This window comes from Stegostoma tigrinum, chromosome 38 (assembly GCF_030684315.1).
Source record: "Stegostoma tigrinum isolate sSteTig4 chromosome 38, sSteTig4.hap1, whole genome shotgun sequence".
Classification (NCBI taxonomy): domain Eukaryota; kingdom Metazoa; phylum Chordata; class Chondrichthyes; order Orectolobiformes; family Stegostomatidae; genus Stegostoma; species Stegostoma tigrinum.
The window spans coordinates 14,098,996-14,123,475 of NC_081391.1; the positions used below are offsets into that span (position 1 = coordinate 14,098,996).

The following is a 24,480-nucleotide window of genomic DNA, read 5'->3' on the forward strand; positions in this document are numbered from 1 at the left end:
ATTGAGACAAAGTAACTTGCTTCCACCAGTCTGTACATCAGTGCTGTGATCATACCCTAACATCTTCAATTCCCAAAGCCTCACAGGCCACCAGTCCATGGGAGGCTGCTCCATTCAACACAGTCAAGGTTGCCTGTGCTACACATTTCCAGCAGCAATTTAGACAGGGAGGCCTAAGGCCTACTGTGTAGAAGGAGACACTCAGCACATTTAACGATTGCCTTTCAAACTGGGCTTCATGAGACCCAATGTCAAGGAGATCACAGCAGGTTCAGAATGGATCCACAAAGTACATCAGTTACACGTACTAGATGACCCAAAAGCACATTCATTCTGTTGATGCACAGCAGTAGGAAAATGTTTAATGTCAACAAAATCTAGCCATTTTGCAATGGACTCCAACACTGTCATTCGAAACATATGAAGACAAATCCCTCAGAGTAACAAACTGACAGAATTCAGCAAATCTGCGATGAGCGTGTCTTAATAGTTAACCTCAGATACTCAAGTGAAGTTGTAGAGTATATTTTATTGTCATTTTTAGGTTGATATACTTACCGAATTTGTACTTGTGCAGGAGGTCAAAGGTTAAGCAGCAATTCTATCATCGACCAGTTGTCAATTCTGATCGGTTTCTGGATCCAATTCCCATCCTGCACTGATTGGATGTGGCAGCTGATCAATTGATTAACAAGAGTGTTTGGCCATCACTGATGATCTCATTTCCTGCTTCATAAAATGAGTGTTGGCTCCTGGAGTATAAATAGAGGCCCAGGGCAGGGCTGTTTACTGTTGCTCTTAGCTTTGTCATTTTGGTGGTGAGGAAAATAAAGCAAGCTTTTCCTTTATAAGATGGCCTCCCAGATCAGTCAGAACTATCACCAGGATTGTGAAGCTGCTGTCAACAAGCAGATTAATGTGGAGCTCACTGCCTCCTATCTCTATCAGTCTTTGGTGAGTGGTGTCTCTGTTGGGTGAAACATACTTCTGTTCTGTTGAAGTAAACTCTTCCCCTTGGATGTAATTAAGTTGTCTATCTTATAGACTGAGTTTTGTGGCTCCTACCTCTTTCTCAATGCAGGATGAGTGTGATGTTACTGTAACAATAGTTTGGTGTCTAATGTTACTCTAACTTGGGTCCCAGTTGGTTGTCAGTGAGATGTGGAGGGTGGAGTGTTCTTGTAGTTACTTGCCTGTCCCATGATGGTGCTGTGACTGGTGGTAATTATCGCTTCCTGTGGCTGTTTGAAACTTGAGGGAACTAATTTAAAAATGAATTGGGACTCACCATTGTGGGAATGGAAGCACCATCAGCTAGTCACTGCTTTTCTTTTCCCTCTTGTAGCCTTGTTTCTATTTGAATTTTGTGGGGATCTGAAGTAAACCTGCCAATTGATACTGAGAATCTTGGTTTCCTATTGCAATCAGCTTAGAATAGGCTTGTTCTAGCCCTGCAGAGCTGGGCTGAGAAGTGGCAAATGGAGTTTAATGCAGACAAGTGTGAGGTGATGCTCTTTGGTAGGAGTAACCGGAAGGCAAAGTACAGGGCTAATGGTAAGATTCTTGGCAGTGTAGATGAGCAGAGAGATCTGTGTCGATAGACACGGATTGTTGAAAGTTGCCACCCAGGTTGACAGGGCTGTTAAGGCAGTGTTTTGGCTTTTATTAATAGAGGGATTGAATTCTAGAACCAAGAGGTTATGGTGAAGCTGTACAAAACTCTGGTGTGGCAGCACTTGGAGTATTGTGTACAGTTCTGGTTGCTGCATTATAAGGATGTGGAAGCTTTGGATAGGGTGTAGAGGAGATCTACTAGGATGTTGCCTGGTATGGAGGGAAGGCCTTATGAGGAAAGGCTGAGGTACTTGAGGCTGTTTTCATTGGAGAGAAGAAGGTTGAGAGGTGACTCAATTGAAAGATATAAAATAATCAGAGGGGTAGATAGGGAGAGCCTTTTCTGTGGATGGTGATGGCGAGCATGAGGGGGCATAGCTTTAAATTGAGGGGTGATAGATATAGGACAGATGTCAGAGTTAGTTTCTTTACTTGGTAGCAAGGGAATGGAATGCTTTGCCTGCGACAGTAGTAGATTTGCCAATTTTAGGTACACTTAAGTCATCATTTGACTTTAGCATATGGACTTACATGGAATAGTGTAGGTTAGATGGGCTTGATCGGTATGACAAGTTGGTGCAACATGAAGGGCCTGTACTGTGCTGTTATGTTTGAAGTTCAGATCAAACTGGGTGAGGTTGTGACTGGTATCTGATTAAGCAGATCTACTTTGCTTTTTTTCATACTGATGGGGTGGGTGTGGGCTGTCTGTATGTCAAGTGTTGGAGCTTTTCAAAGGCACAGCACTACCATGGGGCTGAGAATGTGCTGAGGGTACTGACCCAGTGACTATGGAAAGAAGCTTATCCCTGTTGTGTTTGGCCTGACTCTAAACTAACTGGCCCCTTTTTCCCCAGGTGGTGGAGTGCCTGTGCCCTTCCAAGGGGTAGAATGTGTTTAGAAGGTGTTAGAAGTAACCTTAGTGAGTGTTGCAGGGTGCTGTCTGGGCTCGTGCCTGTCAGCAGGAAGTCCTGTCATGATGAGGATCAAGTCCCTGTCAGCCCCACTTTGGGAGGTGGGAACAGCTTTCATTGAGCCAGCAGTTGGGTTTCAATCGCTGACCCACTGTCCTAACACACCTTGTAAGCATGTGCCAGGAATGAAATCCCTACCATTCTACATCTTCCAAGTGCCCATTTAAATGACAATGATAAATTGTGCTTGGGTGTTTGCATTTGAGAATTAAAGCAACTTTTTTCAGCAGGATTCGTAAGAATGTGATTCTAAATGGCTGCTTCCAATAGCAGACCTGTTAAACCTGAATATGTTGAATTGTGAACATCCTAGTTAAGAAATCTACAGGACTTTGCCTGTTGGATTAAGTCAACAGTGGTTTTTCCAGGTTATTGTTTTAATGAGTGATCTCCTCTGGAGAGTAGTTGATCTGCAGGTCACTGTCATATTTGTGATGTGATCAGTTTGTTTCTTTCATGGGTAATGGTACAAGTTCCCAACAGTCTGAGTCAGTACAGCTGTTTTAGATGCAACAATCCAAAGGCTGTCCCTTGGCAGGCTTTCCTTTGGACTTTTCTGGCCTTTGTCAAAGGAGCAATACAGTGCCCTGCAGCTGTTCTATTGGTGTACATCCTGCACTCCAGCTCCTGGCATTTCTTGAAACCCTATTCAATCACTAATTTATCCCGTTTCTGGTGGAGGTTCATCAGTAAAAACATCAATTCACATTTGTTCTCACCAAATGCTGTGCTAGACCCCCTTGAGCAATTTACCAGGAGTTTCAAACCAAAATAAAACACATGGTATTTACAGCTTATCTAGAGGAAGCTGGGATTGTTTTGATTTTTTTCCGATTCAACAGCAACTGTTCAAAACTGGGTTCTGAATTGTTAATGCATCAGGTACTGAACAGCTTACTGTCAGTTTGACTTTTTTAGAATGCTCAAGTAGCCCTATAGTTCTGAACTGAAATTGGACCATGACTTGTTAATGGGCTTTACCTTGTTCTCCCTTCAAGATGTCCTACTTTGACCGGGACGATGTTGCCCTTCCCCATTTTTCCCGGTTCTTCAAACATCAGTCCCAGGAGAAGCAGGAACACGCAGAGAAGCTGCTGAAATTCCAGAATCAGCGTGGAGGCAGAGTCCTCCTGCAGGATGTGAAGGTTGGAGTTGGGTGGGCTGGGGGATGGGATGGTCATGGCTGCTCTTGTGGTGTGGTTTCAAGTCAGTGACAAGGTTTTCATTTGAGTCAAAACTTTGTTCAGCCTGATTGATCTCCTTTTTGAAGCCAGTGTAGAAAGAAGCCCTTTGGCCCACCATGTCTATACTGACCCCACAAACACTAAACCACATTAATCCCATTTACCTGCCCTTGGTCCACAGGCCACTGTCCTGGCACTAAGTACATGTCCAGCAAGGCCTTAAACTGATCTGGAGTAGCTGTCTGTCTCCACCACCATCCAAACCTTTGTGGTTCGTCTCATATTTCTAACTCCCCCTCGGAGTGGGTGAGGAGGGTGAAGAGTTTCCTCCAATCCCCTCGAACCTGCTTACTCCACAAACCTGTATTCTCTCTGGTCTTGCTGTCTGCCATGGGGAAGACATTCCATCAACTGGCCACTCTCTCTCCAATAATTACATCAGGTCACTCCCTCAGCCTTTCCTGCTCCACAGAAAATCCCAGCCTTTCTAACTTCCAATCAATGGCTCTTGGGCAACCTCACCAGCATCCCCCTGCAGTGCCATCCTGTCCTTGTGACTGTTGAGGCCAAAGAGGGAATAATGTGGTGACCAGAAAAACAAACTGTGAAGACTGGTCCCCTTCCTGTTCCACCCCACCAAACTAATAGAGGTTGCTTGCCCTCTGTCACTGTTACACCCTGTTGACCTTGTCTGAACTTTGAGGGATCTATGGTTGTGGGCCTTTCTTAACTGTTAGCAGCACAACACACTTTGCAAACACCTCGCTGTCCCTTTGATGAATTAAATAGCCGTGATGTTTCTGATCATCCTGCTCGGGCATGTATGAAGCCACCAGCACAAGTGGTACTTGAACCTTGGCCTTGTCAGCCAGAGACAGGGGCACTACCACTGTACCATGACAGCATTTAGGATTCACTCGTGAATATCCTCGCAATTCCATCAGATGGACCCTGATGCAAATCTTGTCATTATCCCCCACAATGACCTGTTATTCACCTTCCTCCTTCAGATCAAGGACCGACAGGCAAGGTGAAAGCAATTCTGAAGGAACTGTTCTTCAGCTGTGCTCCAGGGCTGCCTCAGGGGCTAGCAGTGTTCTCAGTGCTAGGGACACAGGTCTGGATCTGGCCTCTGGTGAGGGGCTGGTGTTTACATGTCCTCCCCTTGTCTGCGTTGGTGTCCTCATAGTATAAGAGGATTGGCCATCTGAAACGCAGGGTTACAGGAATAGGGTGGGAGAAGGACGGGTTGGGTTCCTCTTCAGAGTAGTTACAGACTGATACACATTGTAGAGATTCTGAAGCTTAACTGTCCTTCTTTCCCTCCTCCAGAAGCCAGAGAGGGATGAGTGGGGTAACAGCCTGCAGGCAATGCAGGTTGCCCTGGATCTGGAGAAGAATGTGAACCAGAGTTTGCTGGATCTACACCAAGTCGCCACTGCCCAGACTGACCCTCATGTAAGCTTCACCTCCTCATTGACTTCACTGCTAGGCCCTCAGGGCAACACCTTCATTGGTTGGTCTTTTGTGGATTAGAAATTCAGTTAGACTTTGTTTTTGTGCAGATGACATGGATCACTTCAGATCCATAGTGATTACAAAATCATTGCTGAGCAGTTGACTCCAAGTCTGTATTTTAACTTGTAAACCTGTGGGGAGGACTGAGGGGATATTGGTGACTGAATTCTCATTCAGGACCACTGCAGTGGAATGACTTTTATCCATCACAAGTCAACTCTGCTCCAGTAAATAAACAGCAAGATGAAGCTGCTAAAAAGCAGTTGTCCTCATTGCACAATTTCTCCAGGCATTGGCTCTAGTCATCCCTGACAATCTCCCTCGATATGCACGTTTTTCAGTGGGAATCGTGAAGTTGTCTTGGATAGTGTTGATGTAACAAGTGTCATGTTCCTCTGTTGCAGCTGTGTGACTTCCTGGAGACCCACTATTTGGATGAGGAGGTGGAGATCATCAAGCACCTTGGGGACTACATCACCAACCTGAAGCGCCTGGGAGCCCCTGAGAATGGGATGGGAGAGTACCTGTTTGACAGGCTCTCCCTGGAGGACAGCAGTTAGTGTGGCCTGGAGTACTGTCTGCCTGGTCTGAATGCATTCCCCACTTCACCCTGGCCAATCTGTCTCCTTCCAGGGAGAAAGGACTTGGAGCAAAGAATGTAATGGCTGTACCAGCTGAATGGAAATGAATAAAATGATCTCTTGATCTCAGTTACTGTGCATCATTTTGAGCCCATTGATACCTCTCTTTGGTCAAGCAAGCTTTCTTGCCTTAGTTCACCACTGCTTTCCCCAACCCCCGTGGACAGACTCCAGGCCTATGGGAGCCAGTTCGAGTTCAAATGGGGCCTGTGACCTACCCTTAGTACAGCCATCAACTGGTGGCCCTGCTGACCAGTTCCCTTTGTCACTGAAGTCTGCTGCTCCTCCCAGGGGCCCTTGGGTTTTTCTAAACTATCTTGGTTCAACTGCATAGATTTGTCTTTCCCCAGAAGGAATCCAAAATTCCTTCAAGTGGCTTCCTCAGTTTTTTGCTTTCTTTCCTTTGCCCCGGGCTCAGTCCCTCCCCATAACTGGAAGTCCACCAGCCCTGAGCTGGGGAAATTCAGCCCAAACATTCTGAACAGTCACATTCCAGAGAATCCTCTCCAGTTTCTCTGGGGCTACTTGATTGATAGTGGATGCTCTTGATACCATAAATACAAGGATTGGTGACCTGGGGCTTGGATGATAGCCCACAGTTCAAAATACTCACATTTGGTTTAAGCTTGCAGCGACAACTGGCCTCTGACTGTTGAAGGGTTTGTACAAAAAGCTGCTGCCTTGGTTCTTGGAACCTTTCCATGGGCTGATGAAATTTTTTTGACCCAGTGAGGGAGCAGGGATTTCTGGCGAAGGTGGGGACTGTCTCCTTCAGTCAAGATGCCTGGACATGCTGATTTTCCTGTACAGCTGTTTCCTTGATCATTCAAGGTGTCAGATCATGGGTTAGGGAGGGGGTGATCAGAGACAGCCCAGAGATTGTCGTGAGTTTTCGCACAAGTGCACACTGTAGCCTTTAGGGAGAGTGTGGGTCATTAAGGTGCTGAATATATTTGTTTTGTTTGCCCCATATCCCTCAACCATGCCTTTCCCTGGAAATCACCAAATGTCTTGTAACAACTGTAATTGCACCCACTTCTCCTGCTTCGTATAACAGCTCATTCTTTACATAAACCATTTTCTGTGGGAAAAGCTCTTCCACCCCCCCCCCAACCCCACATGCCTGTGTGTGAAAACATTACCCCTACCACCTCTAGTTTCGAACTCCCCTACCCTGTCCCAGCATGCTTACTGTATGCAGTCAAGCTTGAGTCTGCCAATGGCAAGGCCACATTTAGTGCTCAGCAAGTGTTACACTTCAGGAGGTGATGATGAGCTGGTCATTACAGTCCACCTGGTGTCGGAGAGACCGGAATGATGCTGCTGCTGAGGAGGGGCTTCTGGGATTTTCATTCACAAACAGGGATATTTTCCCAAGTCAGGATGGTGACAGACTTACATGGAGCTCCATTGCATGTTGTTGGTGCTGCCTCCAGCCAGAACATTGAAAACTGTTCCAGCATTACTCACTCCTAACTTCAGTCTTATTGATGGTGGACCGGCTTTGGAAAGTTAGAAGTTGCGTAATCACAACAGAATTCCCTGCCTCTGACTTCCCAGTTTTTGAGTTGTTCACTCTACAGAATGCAATGAAAACTGTAACAGATACTGTCACCTTGGAAACATGCTGGCGTTAAGCGCTGATTCAACTTCAATAATGTAAAACCAAACATGGAGACAGAAATGTTCAACGTGCGATACATTTCTAGCAGCAGCTGAGACACAGAACCCTGAGGCCTACTGTGTATAAGAGGCACTCAGCACATTTAGCATCTTGCTTTTCAAACTGGGCTTCATGCGACCCTAAGTCACGGTGATCACAGCAGATTCAGAATGGATCTACAAAGGACATCGGTTGCCTGTATCAGACGATCCAAAAGCACGTTATTCTGTTGCTGCACAGAAATAGGAAAATGTTCATATCAACCAAATCAGGGCATTTGACAAAGATGAGGATAGCAAAGGTCATTCCCCTGTTCAGAGGATAGCGAATGTGGTTCCCCTGTTCAAGAAGGGGAGTAGAGACAACCTGGTAATTGTAGACCAGTCAGCCTTATCTCAGTTGTTGGTAAAGTGTTGAAAAAGGTTATAAGGGATAGGATTTATAATTATCTAGAAAAGAATAAATTGGTTAGGGATAGTCAGCACGGTTTTGTGAAGGGAAGGTCGTGCCTCACAAACCTTATTGAGTTCTTTCAGAAGGTGAGCAAACAGGTATTTGAGAGTAAACCGGTTGATGTGGTGCATATGGATTTCAGCAAGTCGTTCGATAAGGTTCGCCACAGTAGGCTATTGTACAAAATGCGGAGGAATGGAATTGTGGGAGATATAGCAGTTTGGATCGGAAATTGGCTTGCTGAAAAAAGACAGAGGGTGGTCGTTGATGGAAAATGTTCATCCTGGAGACCAGTTATTCGTGGTGTACTGCAAGGGTCGGTGTTGGGTCCACTGCTGTTTGTCATTTTTATAAATGACCTGGATGAGTTTGTAGAAGGATGGGTTAGTAAATTTGCAGGCGACACTAAGGTCAGTGGAGTTGTGGACAGTGACGAAGGATGCTGTAGGTTGCAGAGAGACATAGATAAGCTGCAGAGCTGGGCTGAGAAGTGGCAAATGGAGTTTAATGCAGACAGGTGTGAGGTGATGCACTTTTGTAGGAGTAACTGGAAGGCAAAGTACAGGGCTAATGGTAAGATTCTTGGTGATGTGGATGAGCAGAGAGATCTCGGTGTCCATGTACACAGATCCTTGAAAGTTGCCACCCAGGTTGACAGGGTGGTTTAGAAGGCATACAATGTTTTGGCTTTTATTAATAGAGGGATTGAGTTCCAGAACCAAGAGGTTATGGCGAAGCTGTACAAAACTCTGGTTAGGCCGCACTTGGAGTATTGTGTACAGTTCTGGTCACCCCATTATAAGAAGGATGTAGAAGCTTTGGAAAGGGTGCAGAGGAGATTTACTAGGATGTTGCCTGGTATGGAGGGAAGGTCTTACGAGGAAATGCTGAGGGGCTTGAGGCTGTTTTCATTCGAGAGAAGAAGGCTGAGAGGTGACTTAATTGAAACATATAAAATAATTCGAGGGTTGGATAAGGAGAGCCTTTTTCCTAGGATGGTGACAGCGAGCACGAGGGGGCATTGCTTTAAATTGAGGTGTGAACGATATAGGACAGATTTCAGAGGTAGTTTCTCTACTCAGAGTAGTGAGGGAATGGAACGCTTTGCCTGCAACGGTAGTAGATTCACCAACTTGAGGTACATTTCAGTCGTCATTGGACGAGCATATGGACGTACATGGAATAGTGTAGGTTAGATGGGCTCCATATCGGTATGACTGGTCGGCACAACATCGAGGGCCGAAGGGCCTGTACTGTGCTGTAATGTTCTATGTTTTATGTTCTATATTCTATGGCTCCAACACCAACGTTCAAAAGTTATGACGGCTATTCCCTCAGATTAACAATCCGACGAAATTGTGCAAATCTGTGATGACTGAGTCTTAACGCACAACCTCAGATACACAAGCGAAGGTTTAGAGTATATTTTATTGTCATTTTGTGGCAAATACATTTACAGAATGTGCACTTGTACAGGAGGTCAAAGGTCATTCAGCAATTCCATCATCGACCAGTTGTCAACTGTGATTCGTTTCTGGATCCAGTTCCCATCCTGCACTGATTGGACGTGGCAGCTGATCAACTGATCATCAAGAGTGATTGGCCATCACTGATGATGTCATTTCCTGCTTCATAAAAAGAGGGTCTGCCCCTGGGGTATAAATAGAGTCCCACGGGAATGATGTTGATTGTTCTTCCTAATTTTGTTATTTTGGTGGTGAAGAGAATAAAAGAAATTTATTGTCACAAGATGGCCTCCCAGATCAGTCAGAACTATCACCAGGATTGTGAAGCTGCTGTCAACAAGCAGATTAATGTGGAGCTCACTGCCTCCTATCTCTATCAGTCTTTGGTGAGTGCTGTCTCTCGGGGTTAAACGTATAAATCTGTTCTGTTGAAGTAAATTCTTTGCCTGGCCTCTAGTGAAGCTGACAATCTAGTAGATTGAGGTTTTGTGGCTCCTACCTAAATATCAGTTCAGGATAGAGGTGGTGTTACTATCACGATGGTGTAGGATACTGATGTATGTTAACTCAGGTCCCAGTTGGCCTTCAGTGGTATCTGGAGGGTAAAAGCCTCTTGCTTTTGTTTTCTTTCTGACACAAGTTTCCTGACTTCATTTGCCTGATCTCTGTGGTGGTCCTAAACAAACATGCTGATTTTTTTTAACACTGACAATAACAATAACTTCCCTGTTGCAGTGGCCCTTGTTAGTCTGAACAAACCTGAGGCTAGTCTGTGACTGGTATCTATTTTATGTGGATCTCCTTCATTGAGGCTGACTTGGCTTTACTTGTATTTATTCAAGAGGTGGGTGTGGCCTATCCCGTTCCTACTGAGAGTAGATCTGCTGTGTGTGAGAAATGTTCGATCCCCTCTCTGCCCCCTCTCCACCCCACCCCACCCCACACTGGGGCTGCGGGAATGTGCTGAGGCTATTAGCCCAGTGACATTGAAGAAATGGAGGTTGTTCCCATATCATTTAGCTTGACCTAAAACAAAATGTCCCCTCTATCCTGGTGGTGATGTGACTGTGCCCTTCCAAGGAGTAGAATGTGCTTGGAAGGTATGTGTTGAAGTAACCTTGGTGAGTGCTGCAGGGGACCTGGTAGGTAATGGACCCTGAAAGGAGGTGGTGAATGCAGTCCCCATGAAGTGGGCTGCCCTGTCCTGGATGGTGTCTGCTTCTTGCATGTTGTAGCTCCCCTTCTACAGACACATGGGGAATATTCATCTCCCTCTGGGCTTGTGCCTATTGGAAGGAAGTTGTCTTGTAATGAGGACTAAGTCCCTATAAGCCTCACTTGGGAGGTGGGACCGCTTTATTGGTGAGCCAGTTGTTGGGGTTTAATCACTGTGTCCCACCTCTACTGGCACATGCTTCCCAAGGATAAAATCCCGACTATCTTCTGCCACAACTTGTAACTACCCACTGAAACCACAGATATTTGCTTGCCTGAGTGTGGTTTTTGGATTTGAGGATTCAAGTAACTTTTCAGGAGTCCTTCCCCAGAATATAACTCTTAGCTGATGCTTCCAATAGCGAGCATTAGCTCTTAAACCCTTACATCGAATTGTGAACGTGACAGTTTAGATATGAGTCACATGGGCTGAAAACCTACAGGATTTTTTGCCTGTTTGGGTAAAGTCAGGGCAAGTGTTTTTCCAGGTTACTGTTTTCACTAGTGACGTTATCTACAGGCCACTAATAGTTGACATTTGATCATTTGTTTTGCAATTTGTTTCAGTCATGTGACTTGGTGCAAGCTTTTGACAGCCTGAGTTTGCACTATTTAGGCAGAGCAATAACCCACTGCTGCAACGATCCAAAGGCTGTTACTGGGCAGGCTTTCCTCGGCATTATCTTAGTGCCAAACTCCAAACTGGAGACAGCACACCTTTGTAGAGTTCATGTGTACACTTACATCCCAATCTCGTTGATCCCGGGTTTGCAGAAAACATGCTCCCTACTAGTCGTTGACTACAGCAGGGTTTCAACATCTTTTTTTCCAGTTTTCCCCAAAGGCAAAACATAGTACCTTGCGTCTTGTAGTTGAGAACTAGAATGGGGAGTGAGCCAGTGATGTCTGATGTAATTTTAACTTGATCTTCCAGATGTCCTACTTTGACCGGGACGACGTTGCCCTCGCCCATTTCTCCCGGTTCTTCAAAGATCAGTCCCAGGAGAAGCGGGAACATGTAGAAAAGCTGCTGAAATTCCAGAATCAGCGTGGAGGCCGAGTCCTCCTCCAGGATGTGAAGGTTGGGGTTGGGTGGTGGGGGAGTGCAGGGGGGAATGGCTGCTCTTGCGGTGTCATCTCCAGTGACAAGATTTTCAGATCCTGAGCGAGTGTGAGAAGTTCTTTTGCTTGGCTTCCCTGTTTGCTCTCCTCCATCTCCAGTGTTTCAGCATTTATAAAAGCCCTCTGGTCCACCAGGCCTATGCTGACCCAGCAAAGACCGAACTGTACTCACCCTGTTCTTGGTCCAGGCCCTACTATACCCTAGTGTTTAGCACTCGCCCAGCTAGTCCTTTAAACAGTGCTGCAGTAGCCATTTCCAGCACTTTGTTCTTCCGTTCCCCAACACACCCACCAAATTTCCTCCAATCCCCTCTATCCTGCTTCCTCAAACCTGTGCCCTCTGGTCTTAGTGTCTGCCATGGGGAAGACATTTTCCCCATCTACTGTCCAGACTTCCTTGTCTTCCATCAAACAACCACCTCAGCCTCACCTGCTCAAAGGAAACCCCCCAGCCCATCCAATCTCTCTCCTCAATGGATTTTCTGTCTTGGCGAAACAACCTGGGGACCCTCACCAGCACCCCCTGCAGTACCATCCTGTCCTTCTGACTAGTGAGGACAACGATAGAATGCAGCAGAGGCCGGAAGAACAATTTTCATAAAATGTGTTCAAAGGACTTGTCCCTGTGCTGTTCCTCACAACCCTGCCCCAAACTAACACATGTTACTTGGCCTATGTCCCCTTTCACACACAGTTTGCCTTGTGTGAGCATTGAGGGATCGATGATCCTGTGTTTATTGTAAGCACATTACTGCCCCCCACAATGAATTCAAGTAATGATGGTTCTGACCATGCTGCTCGGGCATGTATGAGGCCACAAGCACAAGTGAGACTTGAACCTCAGCCTTGTCAACCGAAGCTTGGGACACGACCGCTACTTCCCCCACAGCCCTTGGGATTCACTCCTGAATATCCTTTTTAAGACTCCAGCAGATGGACACTGGTGCAAATGACTAATCTGGTACATATTTATTCCCTGTGGTACAAGGATACGTTCCTGAGCTTCCGGCTTCAGGTCAAGGATAAATGGGGCAAGGTGAAAGGAGTCACCAAGTAGCTAATGTTTTCTTTACCTGGACTTCAGGGATGGCACAGTGGCTCAGTGGTTGGCACTGTTGACTCAGTGCCAGGGGCACCAGTTTGGTTCTGGCCTGTGACAAGAATTTAAACATTATCCCAAAGCATGGCTTCCCCACACAGGAGAAAAGAGGATTGGCAACTTGAAATGCAGGTTACACGAACAGGGTGGGAATGGGACCAGATGGGATGCTCTTCAGCAGTTATGGTCTCAATGGGGTGAATGGCCAGCTCCCATGCTGCAGGGATTCTGTTTCTGAAGCTTACCTGTCCTTCTCTCCATCCCCAGAAGCCAGAGAGGGATGAGTGGGGTAACAGTCTGCAGGCAATGCAGGTTGCCCTGAATCTGGAGAAGAATGTGAACCAGAGTTTGCTGGATCTACACCAACTCGCCACAGCCCAGACTGACCCTCATGTAAGCTTCACCTCCTCATTCACATCACTGCTAGACCCTCAGGGTAACATTTCATTGGTTGGTCTGTGTGGATTGGAAATTCACTGATGTAACACTTTCCATCCATTACTTTCCTGAACTATTGTAACATTGTAATCAGTATGATCCCAAGTGATCAATGAGGTATAAGGGGAATTTGATCTCTAATCTAGTGGAAGTGCTGAAATGACGTTGGCCACTGAGTTCTTCATTAGTATCATTGCAGTGGAATGATCATTGTCCATCACAATCCAACTCAGCTCCATTTCACAAACAGCAAGATGGAGCAGCTGACATGTTGTCCTCACTGGCACAAATTCTCCAGGTGTTAGCTCGCTTTTCAGGGCTGTCCAGAGCTAGTCATGGCTAAGTCTGTCTTGCAGAGGGAATTCTGAAATTGTCTTGGATAGTATAAATGTACCAAGTGTCATATTCCTCTGTTGCAGCTGTGTGACTTCCTGGAGACTCACTATTTGGATGAGGAGGTGGAGATCATCAAGCAACTCGGGGACTACATCACCAACCTGAAGCGCCTGGGAGCCCCTGAGAATGGGATGGGAGAGTACCTGTTTGACAGGCTCTCCCTGGAGGACAGCAGTTAGTGTGGCCTGGAGTACTGTCTGCTTGGTCTGAATGCATTCCCCACTTCACCCTGGGCAATCTGGCTCCATCCAGGGAGAAGGGGCTTGTAGCAAACAATGTAATGGCTGTACCAGCTGAATGGGAATGAATGAAATGTATTGATGTTGCTTATTGTCCATCATTGAGACCCTTGATATTAAAGAGCTTTTGAGAGCTTCAAGCCTGTAATTTTGGCTAATGAAATTATCAATAATTTGACAAAATATTTCCCTGGTCTTCTCTCCAACACACCCCCGCCTCAGTCTCGGAAATCCCGAGGAACTTCCTCTGTTATGAATCAAAGTTATTCCTCCAGCCAGAGCATGAGGTTGGGGCCTGTGGGGTGTAAAATCACTTTGTACTGTTATCTCACACCCAGGAATGATGAATACACGTGCAGCTAAAATTTTGTATTGTTTTCAAAAGAGAAAACACGCCTGCATGTGCAAAAGAAAGACTTGACACCCACTTTCAGAGAAACAGGGCTGTTGGATGCTTATTTTCATGTCTAGCTTGCATAGCAATAGCTTCCCTGTCAACCTCCACCAACCTAGACTGATGCTAAAGTCAACTGAAATCACATGTTGATGCCAACATAAATTATGTGCGGGCTGGCTCAGCTTTCCTCAACAAGAGCTTAAGGGAAGAGATCCATCAGCGACCCCCTCTCTAGCCTTGTGGAGGAGCCAGCAATGCTGGGAGCAATAATATTAAACTTAGCAACTGGGATCTGCCACACCTGGTCTATTCTACTCCAATCATTTTTATTACTTTGTGCTGAGAGTGCATCCTAGAACTTGAGGTTGGGGCCTGTGGGCAGGAAAATCACTTTTTGCTATTATCTCACAGCACGTACAATGAATACACATGCAGTTAAGATTCTCGGTGAGCCAGTTGAGGTTCAAGCCAAGACCAGCCGTGTGCCCTGCTGACCACCGCCACCAACTGCCTGCCTCAGGACAGCCATCAGCAGTTGCTCACAGTGACCAGTTCATTTGTTCCTTCGCCTGAGGAATATGTGCTGCTCTCCCCGGGGATGTGGATTGAATACCCATTGTAGCTCGACAAGAGAATTCACACGGGGGGAACCGTTTGCCATGAGTAATCCAAAGCTGTCCTAATGTGGCTTTGCTCCATTTACTTTCTTGCTCTCTGCCAAGTCTTGGTCAAAAACCCCACCACGCCTAGTAATAAACTTCAGGCCGGCCAGCCCAGAGCTGGGAATATTCAGCACAAGTCTGCTTGAAAAAATTCACCTGAGCTGGATGCACTTAATGGCACCTACAGCAGGATAATAGTGACCTGGGAATAACACAGCAACGCTCCTGGTTAAATGCTGCCATTTGATTGGCTCTTGCTGCTAAAGCCAGCATTGAGCCCACAAAGCTGCTCCCTTGGTTCCTCTGAGCTTCCCCCACGGGGAGGGTTACTCCTGATGCAGGTTGATTTCACCCGATCACATTGAAGGAGCAGTGTGACTCAGGGAGGAGAACTGGAGATGCTGACTTTCCTGAATGGCTGCTTCCTTTATCTTTCGAGGTGTCAGAGATCGTGGTTTAGGGTGGGGGCTGTCAGAGACATCCTGGGGCATGTTTCAGGGAGTTTTGTAGCGAGTGCACACTGCAGCCTTCACTGAGGTGTGGGTCTTTAAGGCACTGAATGTATTTGTTCCACCACATAAAGTGTTTTATTTTAAACAATCTTGAGTCTTGGCTGTAGAATCCCTGTCGTGCAGGAAGAGGTTTTTCAGCTCATTTCGTCTGCACTGATCCTCTGAACAGCATCTTGTTCAGACACACCCTGCCTTCTTACGCCATCTTTCCCATGGCCAGTCCAAAATAAACTGCATGTCTTTGGACTGTGGGAGGAGGTCCACACAGGCACGGGGAGGATGTGCAGCCTCTACACGTGACTGGAATTGACCCCAGGTCCCTGGCACGAGGGTTCAGTAATGCTAACCATTAAAATACCCTGTTTGCATACAATTAGAGTTAATGACTCATTCCATATGCAAACAGACCCTTCAGCTACTCCAGCATTATTCCTAACTTCAGTCTTATCGATGGTGGACAGACTCTGAAAAGTCTGATGTAGAGTTATTCACAACAGAATTCCCAGACTCTGACTTGGTCTCAAAGCCATGAGCTCATTAATTAATTGCCCATGGTTTCTTAGAAAATAGAACCTAGAACAGTACAGCACAGTTCAGGCCCTTCAGCCCACGATGATGTGCCGAACGTTTATCCTAAACCCAAGGCCTGTCTCACCTCCACTACTTTATGCTATCATCCATATGCTTATCTAATAGCCGCTTAAATGCCCCTAACGAGGCCGACTCCACTACACTCTCCGGAAATGCAATCCATGCCCCGGCCACTCTCTGAGTAAAGAACCTACCTCTGACATCTCCTCTGTATCTACCTCCACTCACTTCAAAACTATGCCCCCTCATAATAGCTAACTCCATCTTAGGAAAAAGTCTCTGGCTGTCTAATCTGCCTATACTTATGATCATTTTGTACACCTCTATCAAGTCACCTCTCATCCTTTGTTCTGAAGAGAAAAGCACTCGTTCTCTCAACCTTTCCTCGTAAGACCTTCCCTCCATTCCAAGCAACATCCTGGTAAATCTCCTCTGCACCTTTTCTAACGCTTCCACATCTTTGCTGGAATGAGGTGACCAGAACTGGACACAATACTCCAGATGTGGCCGAACCAGGCTTTTGTCTAGCAGGAGCATAACTTCACAGCTCTTGAACTCAATCCCTCTATGAATGAAAGCTAACACACCACATGCCTTCTTAACAACTCTATCCACCTGGCTGGCAGCTTTCAGGGAACTGTGGACATGAACCCCGAGATCCATCTGCTCCTCCACACTGCCAAGAATCTTTCCATTAACCCTGTATTCTGCTTTCAAATTTGTCCTTCCAAAATGAATCATTTACCAAAATCATAAATAGAAGAGGACCCCGAACAGACCCTTGAGGTACACCACTCATAACTGAGCACCATGTTGAATATTTTCAGTCAACTGTCACCCATGTCTTCCATGGGTCAGCCAATTCTGAATCCAATCTGCCTCATTTCCCCCGTCGCATGCCTCCTGACTTTCTGCCCGAGCCTGCCATGGGCAACCTGATCAAACGCCTTACTTCAATCCATGTATCCCACATTCACTGATCTACCTTCATTCACATGTTTGGTCATCACTTCAAAGAATTCAATCAGATTTGTGAGGCATGATGTGATCATTAATTCTGTTTCTTAGAGTCCTTCCCATTAATTTGCCAACCACTGGCATAAGACTAGCTGGCCTGTAATTTCCAGGGTTACCCCGATTCCCTTTTTTGAACACATGAATAATATTCACATTTGTCCTTCAAAGCAAAAAGATAGCACTAGACTGCAACCTGCTATTTGAAGCAGATATTGAGTAAAAGTAACTTGCTTCCACCAGTCTGTACATCAGTGCTGTGATCATACTCGAACGTTCATTGGGGATCCTCAATTCCCAAAGCCTCACAGGCCACCAGTGCATGGGAGGCTGCTCCATTCAACGCAGTTGCTGAGCCATACATTCTACAGAATGTAATGTAAACAGGACCAGCCACTCTCCATTTGGAAACATGCTGGAGTTAAGCTCTCGATCTACTTCAAACAATTAAAAATCAAACTTTGCGATAGAAAGTTTGCATGTGCTATACATTTCCAGCAGCAATGTAGACAGGGAGGTGTGAGGTCTACTATGCAGGAGAGGCACTCAGCACATTTAGCGCCTTGCTTTTCAAACTGCACTTCATGAACCCAACATCAAGGAGATCACAGCAGATTCAGAATGGATCCACAAAGGAATGAGCTTCCTGTATGAGATAACCCAAAAGCACATTGTTTCTGTCGCTGCACAGCAATAAGAAAATGTTTATTGTTAACAAAATCTGGCCATTTTTCAATGGGCTCCAACGCTGTTATTCAACAAGTACAAAGACTAATCCCTCAGAGTAACAAACTGACAGAATTCTGCCAATCTGTGATGAGTGTGTCTTAAGATATAATCTCAGATACAATTGTGAACTTTTAGAGTATATTTTATTGTCATTTTCTCATAGAAATACTTCCAGAATTTGCACTTGTGCAGGAGGTCAAAGGTCATTCAGCAATTCCATCATCGACCAGTTGTCAATTCTGATCGTTTTCTGGATCCAATTCCCATCCTGCACTGATTGGACGTGGCAGCTGATCAATTGATTAACAAGAGTGATTGGCCATCACTGATGATGTCATTTCCTGCTTCATAAAATGAGAGTCTGCTCCTGGAGTATAAGTAATGCCCCAAGGACGTTATGTTTTTTTGTCTAGTTGATGTTGGTTCTAAATTGGTCACTTATGTTGTGAATAGAGTAAAACAAACTCCTCATCACAAGATGGCCTCCCAGATTAGTCAGAACTATCACCAGGATTGTGAAGCTGCTGTCAACAAGCAGATTCATGTGGAGCTCACTGCCTCCTATCTCTATCAGTCTTTGGTGAGTGCTGTCCCTAGGGGGTTAAAACTTGATCTATGTAGTTGCAGTAAATGGTTTCTCTTGAATTTAAATAACTGGACACTCTCTCTGGTCGACTGAGTTTTGTGGTCCTTTCCTAAATATTAATTCAGGATAAGGGCAATGTTACTATACCAATGGGGTTTGATAATGATGTACTCTGAAGCTGGGTCCCAGTTGGCATTTGGAGATATGTGGAGGTTTAAGTGTCCCTGGAGATATTTGCCAGTTTTGATTGGCAGTAGATGTCATTTCCTCTAAGATTACACAGCAGGCTGAGCAGGATGGCTGATGTTTTGGGGCTTGACCCTTCTGAAGGTGTGTCTAGGCCCAAAACATCAGCTTTCCTGCTCCTTTGCTTGGCCTGATGTGTTCATTCAGCTCTACATCATTGTATCTCAAGGGGTAGAGTGTGTTTGGAAGTTGTGTTCAAGTAACCTTGGTGAGTGCTGCAGGGGACCTGGTAGATAATGGACCCTGAAAGGAGGTGGTGAATGCAGTCCCCATCAAGTGGGCTGCTCTGTCCTGGATGGTGTCTGCTTCTTGCATGTGGCAGCTCCACCTCCACAGACACATGGAGAAGCTTCATCACACTCAGCTTTTTTCTCTTAGAAAGAAGATGCTTCATGACAGATGGATGAAGCCTGTGTAAACTCCATTTGGGAGGTGGGTACAGCTTTCATTGGTGAGCTAGTTGATGGGTGTTAATTCCTGACCAGGGTCCCAATTCCCTTGGGGAACATGTGTGCCAATTCTAAAATCCTTCCTATTCTCTCCTGCCACAGCTTGTCCCTACCCCAGTTAAACAGCCAAGAAATTTTGTTTGACTGCTTCTGCTTCAAGAAAGTAACTTCCCACCAGGTTTCCTCAACAACAAAACCCTTAGCTCCTGTTTCAAATATCAGAAGAATAGCCCTTCATAAACCTCAAGGCATTGGATTGTGAATATCTCGGTTCGGAAGTGAGTCACATATGGGTGGACAAACAACAGAACGCTGCCTGCTGGAATAAGCCAAACTCTGGTGTCCAGCTTTGTGTTAACTAGTGATGTTAGATCAGCCATTATGTGGAGGTACATGTCGCATTGGCCTGCTCCCTCTCTCCCTCTCCCCCCTGCGTGCTCTTGTGGTCATGTGACCCTTGTTTTCTCCCCCCCGACCCCTTCTGGATGTGAGTGCACTAATTTTAGTGTGCTATAAACTATAGCTGCAACAATCCAGAGGCTGTTACTGGGTAGGTTTTCCTTTGCACTATCTTGTTGTCGCTTTCTCTCATTCGCCTCTACTATATCTTGTAGTAATAAAATATACCGTACACTATCTCCCTGGTTTTGAGGCTGCAGAAACCTTGCTTCCTCCTGGTTATATTGTTACAGCAGTGTCTAACATGCATTTCCATGCCAGCCCCAAAGGAGCAATAGTGTTGCAGCTCCGCTACTCAACTATAGCCTGCACTCCAGCTCCTGGTGCTTGTTTCAGCTGTTTTTTAGGCTCTAAATTTGTCCAATTCAAATGAAGGTTAGTGAGTGAAAACATGGCTGGATGCAAGAAGAGCTATAATGCTGTGCCAGACAGCTTGAGCAATTCACTGTTTTAAGCCAAACTTTTGCCAGTTTCCAATAGGAAATTGGGATTGTTGTTAGTTCCCAGTTGAAGGATCTGCTGGCCAGCTGGATATCAGCGAATTCTCAACCATGTTCACATACCACGCAGTTACCAGCTAACTGAGCAGTTAGCTTGCTGCAGAAGGCTGAACTAGAATTTGGAGTCAGTGCTGTGTTCAATGGGCTTTAACATGTTTTCTCCCTTCCAGATGACCTACTTTGACTGGGATGATGTGGCCCTCCCCCACTTCTCCCAGTTCTTCAAAGATCAGTCCCAGGTGAAGCAGGAACCTGCAGAGAAGCTGCTGAAATTCCAGAATCAGCGTGGAGGCAGAGGCTGAGTCCTCCTCCAGGATGTGAAGGTTGGAGTTGTGTGGGAGGGTTGCAGCTGTGGGGAAGAGAATGGCAGCTCTTGTGGTGCTGCTTCCTGTTGGGATGTAAAAATCCTCTTTTGGCCTGGCTTCCCTGTTTGATTTCTTTTGAAGGCAGTTTCTAAACTAGCCCTATTGTCCACCATGTCTATGCTGCCCACAAACCTCAAACTACATTAACACAATTTCCTTGCACTTAGTCCCCAGCCTACTATCTTCTGGCATGAAGAAGTTGTTGAGATTAGGCTTCAATGTTGCTGGAGTAACTTCCTCCACTGACCCCTCAGGTCATGCATCCCATACCTCTCCCACCCTCCATTTATCCTCCAATCTCCTCAAACCTGTGCCATCTGGTCTTCATGTCTGCCACAGGGACTGTCTATTGTCCATGCTCCCTGATCTTCCACACTTCCATGAGATAACCATCCCAGTCTATCCAACCTCCCTCTCATCATTGTTTTTTTTGTCATTTTTCTTCCCCCATCTTGGGCCAACATCCTGATGACCCTCACCTGTACCCCCTCCAGTGTCACCCTGTCCTTCTGATTGTGGTTCTGGTCACCACACTACATTCCTTCTTTGGTCTGGCCAATGCTGCCATGTTTATGGCAAGACTCATCCTTTTTACTGATCCCCAACTCCTGGAGACCAGCATCATGTCAGCCCCTTCCCCACTCTGTCTACCTTTGCTGAACCTTGAGGGATGGCCTTGGGCATTTGTTGCTTGTCCCTTTTATTGTAAGCACATTGCTGCTCCCTTCAATGAATTAAACAGCAGTGATGTCTGATCATCCTGCTCAGACATGTATGAAGCCACTGGCACAGGTGAGACATAGATGCCTGGCCTGCAAGGTCCAGATTGGTACTCTACCTCAAGAGCCCTTGAGACTAAGGTGTGAATGTCCTGATCTAAATGACAAATGGGCACTGGTGCAAACAGTTTAACTTTGTGTGAAATAAATCCCTGTCCCCACAATGACTTCATGCTTCAGATCAAGGATAAATGGAGCAAAGTGAAGTCACCTACAAGTCATCAATGTGGGTTTTAGGGGTGGCACAGTTGCTCAGTGGTTAGCACTGCTGCCTCAGTGCCAGGGACACAGGTTTAGCTCTGGCCTCTGGTGACTGGTGCTGACATGATCAGTTTCTTCCTACAGTCCAAATATGGGCAGGCTGGGTGAAGTAGCTGTGGGGGAAATGCAGGGCTATGGGATCAGGTAAATCTGAGATCTGCTTCAGAAGGTTGATTGCAGACTCAATGGGCTGAATGGCCTGCTCCCATGCTGCAGGAAGTCTGATTCTGAGGCTTAACTGTTCTTCTTTTCCCCCCTCCAGAAGCCAGAGAGGGATGAGTAGGGTAACAGCCTGCAGGCAAGGCAAGTTCTCCTGGATCTGGAGAAGAACGTGAACCAGAGTTTGTTGGATCTACACCAACTCGCCACAGCCCAGACTGACCCTCATGTAAGCTTCACCTCTTCATTCTCACCACTGCCATGCCTCCTCAACTTCATTGGTTGATCTTTGTGGAGTGGAAAGTCACAGACGTAACTCTGTCCAGATGCTACATTGTCATCATAATTATGTTATTAAGGTACAATGTTACAATTGCTCAACACCAAACTGAAATAGGAATTTGGCTGACAGTCTAGTGGGAATGCTGATGTGATTTTTGGCTGCTGAATTGGGGATTGTTGCACTATACAATACAACTTGGAGCTCTTTAAGAAGGTGAGATGGATCAGCTGAAATGTTGTCGTCACTGGCATCAATTCTCCACCTGGTAGCTAGATTTTCAGGGCTGTCTAGAGCAAGTTATGGCTAAGGGTTTTTCAGTGGGAATTATGAAGTTGTCTTGGACAGTGTTAATGCACTCAGTTGTCATCTTCCTCTGTTGCAGCTGTGACTTCCTGGAGACTCTCTATTTGGATGAGGAGGTGGAGATCATCAAGCAACTGGGTGACTACATCACCAACCTGAAGCACCTGGGAGCCCCTGAGAATGGGATGGGAGAGTACCTGTTTGACAGGCTCTCCCTGGAGGACAGCAGTTAGTGTGGCCTGGAGCACTGTCTACTTGGTCTGAATGCATGCCCCTCTTCACCTTGGACAACCTGTCTCCTTCCAAGGAGAAGGGACTTGGAGCAAAGAATGTAATGGCTGTAGCAGCCGAATGGGAATGAATAAAATGATGTGTTGATCTTGCTTATTGTCCATCATTCAGAGAACTGGGTGGTGTCTCTCGAGAGCTTGAAGCCTGTAATCTTTCTGTAGTTTGATTGGCTGGTCCAATTACAATTGGACATGAGACTAATTCACTGGGTCTTTTGACAATTTCCCCACCTCACTGGTCAGGGATAATGAGATGGAGTGCCTCCTTTGTGTGAAACAAGATATTCCCCTCCCACCAGAATTTGAGGTTGTGGTTTGATGCTGTTGGCCGAGAAAACGTTTTCGACAATGACTAGCATACTGTTGGATGTGGTGTGCACAACTGTAGTTAACAGAACGTGGAATTCCTTTTGCAAAAGCAACTTCCCACACCTTTTATCAAAAGCTGGGACCAGGCCCCAACATTCTGCAAATTAGGGAAATTTTAACTTGTACATGGATAAGGCATGGAAAAATTAACGTTAAATACCTTTCCTCATCAGCCTCCCTGAACAGTACCTTACACTCCAAGTGACAGAAATCACAATTTGACGACAAAACTAACTAATCTGCTGGCTGGATCAGCTCAGCCGAAGGAGGTGAGATATCGGGATGTGTTTCCTTGCCAGGGGCAGGAACCAGCTCATTGGGAGAGGATACCACTTCAGCTGGTCTGCTATTCATTGTGACTCGGGCCCTAACATGACGTGACGAGTATATTCTATTCTCAGTTCTCAGCATTGTTGTCTCCTTTGTTTCTGTTACTTTTTTCTTTACACCCCCCTCCCCCACAACCATGTGTGCAGCCCAACAGCGTTGGGTGCTGGTAAAGGGTCAAACCAGGACCAGCAGTCAAGGTGGTGGGGGGTGGGGTGCCACGTGCCACTCTCTAAAACCCATTCACCCTTCCCTTGTTACACGTCTCCACCAGTTGGCAATGCTCACCAGTTGATTCCTCCTTCAGTCTGAGTTACCACACGGTGACACTTCAGGGGATTTTATAGCCACTTCAGCTCCAAAAGGAGTCAATGCCCATGGTTGCTGGGGGCAGTATGCGCAGAAGCAATCCCAATTTGTCCGAATGTGGCTCCCTTATTCCACTTTCTTTCCCTATCCTTGCACTTACTCTACCGCTTCATCCAAGGAAAAATTTTCAAGCCTACCACCCCCGAGACCTGGGAAAGTGCAGCCCAAATTTTCACAGCAGCCTCTATCAGACAGTCAGCTCACATTCACCTGAGCTGTATGGACGTATAATGCCTGCTCTTGATGCCACCCACAGTGGCAGTGTCTTGAGCATAGCATAGCACAGCAGCGCTCCTGGTTAAATGTTGCCATTTGATTGGCTCTTGCTGCTAAAGCCTGCATTGAGCGCACTAAGCTGCTCCTTTGGTTCCTCTGAGCTTCCCCCACGGTGAGCGTTACTCCTGATGCAGGTTAATTGGGTGAAATCACATTGAAGGAGCAGTGTGACTCGGAGAGGAGACCTGGAGATGCTGATTTTCCTGTCCCCCTGCTTCCCTTATCTTTCGAGGGGTCAGAGATCCTGGGTTAGGGAGGGGGCTATCAGAGACATCCTGAGGATTGTTCCAGGGAGTTTTGTAGCGAGTGCACACTGCAGCCTGCATGAGGGTGTGGGTCTTTAAGGCACTGAGCGTGTTTGTTCCTCCACAGAGAGCAGTTTAATTGCAGCAAATTGAAGTCTTGGCTGGAGAATCCCAATAGTGCAGCAAGAGGATATTAGGCCCATTAAATCTGCATCGACCCACTGAACCACATCCTGCTCAGACCCAACCCTTTTGCTTAACCCCACGGACAATCGAATTACCTTGGA

General features: G+C 46.2%; 1 protein-coding gene across 1 annotated transcript; it reads left to right on the top strand.

Annotated features, from left to right (window-relative positions):
- Window positions 1-852: 852 nt before the first annotated feature.
- On the top strand, window positions 853-13,962 carry LOC125450262 (ferritin heavy chain A-like). Its single transcript, XM_059640527.1, has 6 exons — window positions 853-954; window positions 3,587-3,733; window positions 5,105-5,230; window positions 11,663-11,809; window positions 13,217-13,342; window positions 13,807-13,962. The coding sequence occupies exons 1-6, from the start codon at window positions 853-855 to the stop codon at window positions 13,960-13,962; spliced, it is 804 nt and encodes a 267-aa protein (XP_059496510.1).
- Window positions 13,963-24,480: the final 10,518 nt, after the last annotated feature.